The sequence below is a fragment of the Peromyscus eremicus genome, chromosome 18 (genome assembly GCF_949786415.1).
Source record: "Peromyscus eremicus chromosome 18, PerEre_H2_v1, whole genome shotgun sequence".
In the NCBI taxonomy this organism is placed as follows: domain Eukaryota; kingdom Metazoa; phylum Chordata; class Mammalia; order Rodentia; family Cricetidae; genus Peromyscus; species Peromyscus eremicus.
The window spans coordinates 34,319,743-34,325,334 of record NC_081434.1 but is presented as its reverse complement, the minus strand read 5'-3'; the positions used below and the strand labels follow the sequence as shown (position 1 = coordinate 34,325,334).

Sequence of the window (5,592 nt, the reverse complement as noted above, 5' to 3'; positions counted from 1 at the left end):
TTGTGGATTATCAAATGAATCAGCACAGGGCCGAAATCCACAGAGCTAGTCACCAATGCTCTTCCCTTCAAACTCAACTACAGGCTTGCTTTTACAGGCCCAGTATTTGCACATCTCTGAAATAAGCAAGCCTTGGTAAGTGTTGAGTGGAAGTTCCCCTACCAATTACAGGGCAATATGCGCATATCACTTCTAGGGGAAATACAATAATTTCTACCAACACAGCACCACAGAAAGAAGCCATTGGCTTCTTCCTTTGTTTGCTACATTTCACCCCTTAGGGCACAGAAAAAGAACTACAGGAAGAGGGGAAACTAGTTTCTAAGTTGTTCTTGTAGTTTTAGAAGTCATGAGAGGATCGCGGAGCATCAGCTAAAAGAAACCAAAAGAATAAAGAACTTCCCTGGCACCTCGTCCTAAAGCTGCTCTTGAATCTTACACACTGGAACCCTAAGTTGCTGAGTCTAGAACTCTGTTCTTCAGTAACAACTGACATGGAAGGACCACAGCCTCATGAATGGAGTACGGCTAACATGAAGCTCTCTGCACAGAACTAGGACCAGCTTCTGAAAGTCACGTGGCACTCCCTCACTGCCATACCAGTCATTAATGCCAGCTCCTGGTAACACTCCCTGAAACCAAGCTGAGCAGAAAAAACACAGCCTATTAAGAATTGTTTCTTTTCTTAAACAGTCCCCCCTCCCCCAAAAAAGAAACTGTTAGCACAATTAAAAACTAAAAATAAGCCAGGCGGTGGTGGCGTACACCTTTAATCCCAGCATTCAGGAGGCAGAGCCAGGCGGATCTCTATGAGTTCAAGGCCAGCCTAGTCTACAGCGCGAGATCCAGGACAGGCACCAAAACTACACTGAGAAACGTTGTCTCGAAAAACCAAAAAAAAAAAAAAAAAAAAACTAAACTAAAAACAGAGAGGATCAACTTCACACACTTGCCACTCTCCTTAAAACAGTTTCCACACGACAGGCTGGAGAGTTCTTCACACAAGTTTGATTAATAGAGCATCAAAGTAATTGGTTTCACTGCTCCAATGCAGAAATCAAGGGATGATCAAGAGGGAAATTTAATTCAATAAGAAAAGTTGTCATTTGTTATGTATGTGCAAGAACAGGCATTGGAGATTAAAAAATCCTAATACGTTTGTTCATAAATCAGTCATATTTTAAAGCTTTGTCATTTCCCTTTCATCAGGAAGAATATTAATACTTTGATACTGGTAAAAACCAGACAATTCTTAACACTTAATGGTTGTTTCAAAACAGTATGTGTTTCACAGAAGATTAATTTCTAGCATACCAATGACATGGAATATTTTCACATCAAGGAAATGAAGAGCACTTCATCTACAGCAGAGGTCCTCAACCTCTGAGTGAGTCCAGCAACTTGAGGCACTTTGGACCATCACAACGGGGAGTTAAAAGCATCCAGAGGTTGGGTAGTAGGGGCCAGGAACGTTTCCTAGCATCTTACGGCACCCAGGGAAGTCCCCACAAAGAACTGTCAGACCAAACTGCCAATGATGTGGGGATGACAAACCCCAGCTTACAGGCTGCCCCCCCCCCATACCCACTCGGAAGCTCACCAATACAGGGAGGATAGCAATCAGGAAAGCACAGGAATCCTCAACCCATTTCCTCTGCTGGGAAACGGTGCTGTTTTTCATCACAGACAGTAAAGACAAATCCAAACATGGCATCAGGAAGATGCAAATGATGAACAGTTGTTTTTATTTTAATCTCCTTGTCATCAGGAAGATGTGAACGCTGGACAGCTGTTTTAATCTCCTCCCCATCTTGCTTCTGCCCCCAAGCTCTCACTGAATTCCACATCAGATTCACAAATACCCAAATGGAGATACAGAAATTTATTCTCAAATCTCCCCCTGCTCTCCTATTACCCTCCTTATTCTGTGCATTCAATAACTGTAGACAACAGAACTCTACCACCTGTATCTGAAGACTAATACACAGCAAGCTTGAATGAAGGAGGTTACAACCAATTTGTTTAAAATAAACTCAACAGAGAAAATAAGAGCATATGCACATGTAATATTTTTATCTGTATTTTTTTTAATCTATGGCAGCAACATAAAATACTTTTCTTTTTATGGGCCCACACAGTTTTACTGATTACTGAAGACTAATAAAAAGTGGTTACTGTTTTTTAAAAGGATACTATTGCTGCTCCAACATATTGAACTGATTCCATGTGGTGACGTGTGAGGGTTGAATTTATCCACCAATGTCATAGACGAAGCATCCCATATTTTAATATCATCTCCTGATGAAGCAAATCTGAGGTTTTCCTGCATGACTGAACCTATAAAAAGTTTAGAACAACATACACATTATAGAAAAGCAATTTTGAAAAGCTGAAATGCCCCTAAATGTAAAGGCAGTGGTTTTACTTGCCCATTTCTGTCCACTTTTATTCCAAACAGCGCACACTAGAAGGTAGTCCCAGTGATCTAATCCAGTGACCAGCCAAATCACATACTCTTAGCTCATCCTTCCAAGCGTCTCCCCCAGCAACTCCAACAAACCCAACCTCCTCAGCCCACCTTATGGGACAGGTATGCACGTGAAGTTCTCCTACCTCTCTTGTCTGGGACCCCTAGACCTGAACACTGGCCTTCTTCGTGTCTATGTAGCAAGCCAAGGTCATCCTCACCTTAGTGTCTCTTCACTTCCTGGCCCTCTAACTGAAAAGCTCCCGCCAGATTCCCCTAAACATCTCCTTATCACTCAGGTCTCAGCTCAAACATCTCTGCCTCTAACAGGTATTGGAGGTTTCGTAGTGGCTGTACCCAGCAGGACTGCATGGGAGGTTGATTGGACCACAGGCCTGGGTACCAGGTGGGGTACCAGGTGTTTGTAAGGCTCTAACTAGCAAGGGGGAGGTCTTTTGCTCCACCCCTTGGCATTGTTATAAACAGACCTCTGGGATAAAGTTCTGGGCCGGTGGATAAGGATCCAGGCTCACCCGAGTCTATCCTGTGTTTTCTCTCCACTGTCTATTTCTAACTAAGTCATTCCTCAAGAGTTCCTGGGGTAAATAAGTGTGCGGGTTAGTCTCCTACAAAAAGGTGGGCTGCCTATCTACTGTAGCAAAAGTAGCCCCTTTATCAATTACCCTATATTCCACCACTCAATTCAACTTTTTTCATGAAACTTCTGTTGTCCTGTTTGTTCCCATAACAATGTCTGCCTCCTCATATAGGAGATTTGAAACATTCCTGATCCAGAAGTACTCCACACACACACACACACACAAAGTACTCATGTTCTCATCTTTTAAAAAATGTACCATAATCTAGTATTCCTGGAAGTCTCAATCCCAGTATCCCAAATTTTCCAAACTCTACAATTAGCAACATGGTTACAGAAGTGGCCACTGTGTCCCAATACCAACTCTTGGTCCACCACCTCTCATTTTTTATTCAGTGTGATACTGCAACGCATAATTCTAACAAAGTGATCTAGAAAGACATCCAAGGGGCTGCTCCAGGCACTCTGAAGAGCAACAGGTGGTGTGGAAGACAGTGTATGTAGAAATACACAGGAAAGAACAAAACAAAGAAATATACTCCCACACTCAGTATAGGTGGTACAAGAAAGAGGACTGTTATTATAGAGCTGGGCATGGTGGTGCACGCCTTTGGTCCCAGCACTCTGGAGGCAGAAGCAGTTGGATCTCTGAGTTCAAGGCCAGCCTGGTCTACAGAATGAGTTCCAAGGACAGTCAGGGCTACACAGAGAAACCCTTTCTCGAAAAACAAAACAAACAAGAGTACTGTGTTATTAGTCAATAATAAACCGTCAACAATACAACTAATTCTACTGCCTCTATCTAAAAACTAATATACAGCAATTAATTTGGATGAAGTAGGTCACAACCAGTTTTTTTTGTAAATAAAATCAACAAACAAAAACCAGGGCACAAGCATATATACTATTTTTTAAATTGGTGATTTTTTTTTAAATCTATGGTAGCCACACAAAATATATCTCTCTTTATAGGTCAACACAGTTTCATTGATATTTGAAGTCTAATAAAAAGTGGTTACTTTTTTTTTCTTTAAAGGCTACTATTACTGCTCCAACATACTGAACTGATTCCATGTGTTGACGTGTGGGGGCCGAATTTATCCACCCATGCCACTGACCAACAGTGGTCACAGACGGGACCCCCCATATCATCAACAAAGCCCCACACTTATCTCTAATGGGCTCCAGAGGGCAAGATAAAATGCTTAAGGTAGAAACCGTTCATTCCCAAGAGAAAAAAAAAATGTTTTTTGTTTGTTTGTTTTTCGAGACAGGGTTTCTCTGTGTAGTGGTGCCTGTCCTGGATCTCACTCTGTAGACCAGGCTGTCCTTGAACTCACAGAGATCCACCTGGCTCTGCCTCCTGAGTGCTGGGATTAAAGGTGTGCGCCACCACCGCCCGGCAAGAAAAATGTTTTAAGCTAACAAAAATACTTAATGTTTAGGGAAAGGATAAAACTTTTAGCCAGAAACTCCCGCGGTGGCTGTGCTTTCGAGATACAGAAGTGTTTGGGCGGTTCGGGTGTAGAAGTGTGCAATCCAGGGGCTGCTAAAAAGCGTCACCTGTTGGATTGTCGACACTGTTTCTACTTGGTGACTGAACATGGACCCTAGGCCCCCCTGTTCCCCTGCTCAAGGAAGAACAAAGCGTAGGAAAGCCGAACTCTTAAGTGCAGTCAACACAAGCGCAACAGGTCGCTTCCACGACCAAACACAAGGTGCCTGCCTACTGGGCAGTGTGGTGCAGCAGCGGGTGGATCGAGGTCCCCCAAAGCTGAGTTAAGCGAGGACTCCTCCGGGGACCTGGCATCAGTCGCTCAGCGAAGGTCCCGCGGAAGTCCAGTGACAGCGACCAACTTGCACTTCTTCTTAAGAGTTCTCCGGGGTCGCTTTCCTCGGGACGCACCCCGAGGCCCAGGGCGGCTGCGGACCCGAAGGAGGAGAGCGAGCCGCCCGGGGGCAGCCGGGCCCGCGACCCCGTCCCGTCCCGTCCCGTCCCGGGCCACTCTCCGCCGGGGGCGCGCGGCGGACCCCGGGGACCCCGCCGCCGCCGCCGCCGCCGCCACCGCCGCGGCCCTGAGCCGGGTGCTCACAGCCACCCCTGGTCCGGCGGAACCTCACCTCTCAGGCGTGGGGACCACACGGGGGGCCCCGGCTCCACCCGCTCCGCGCTGCGCTTCCGGCTCCCGCCTGGACTGTTAAACTTGGGCGGCCGGAAGTCCCGCCCCGCGTGACGTCACGGGAGGGGCCGAACTCTGAGCGTCCTGCCCAGAGGGTGCTGGGTGGGGAGCCCAGACTAGGGCGATGCAGAGGAAGTTTATCCTTTCCTGTAGCTGGTTTTTGGGGCTATTGTTTTTTGTTTTGTTTTTTGTTTTGCTTTGCTTTGCTTTGCTTTGCTTTGTTTTGCTTTGCTTTGCTTTGCTTTGCTTTGCTTTGCTTTGCTTTGCTTTTTTGTTTTGTTTTGTCACTTATTTTGTGGGCTGGCTGCTGTGTGCCAGGCACCCTGTTAGGCTGTGGGTGTGCACTG

At 45.8% G+C, this 5,592-nt stretch overlaps 1 protein-coding gene across 4 annotated transcripts in view; it reads right to left on the bottom strand.

Annotated features, from left to right (window-relative positions):
* The window catches only part of Nedd1 (NEDD1 gamma-tubulin ring complex targeting factor), a 50,502-nt gene extending 45,224 nt beyond the window's left edge, over positions 1 to 5,278 (bottom strand). For 2 of the 4 annotated variants that reach the window (XM_059245384.1, XM_059245381.1), the window contains exons 1-2: positions 4,869 to 4,986; positions 2,194 to 2,337 (exon numbers count right to left, since the gene is read on the bottom strand). In XM_059245384.1, coding sequence (XP_059101367.1) covers positions 2,194 to 2,337; positions 4,869 to 4,875 — 151 coding nt within the window. In that variant the 5' untranslated portion in view covers positions 4,876 to 4,986. Of the gene's footprint in view, positions 1 to 2,193; positions 2,338 to 4,795; positions 4,987 to 5,186 lie in introns of those variants that run through there. The other 2 variants (XM_059245382.1, XM_059245383.1) reach the window with 2 other exon arrangements.
* Between the last annotated feature and the right edge of the window lie 314 nt (positions 5,279 to 5,592).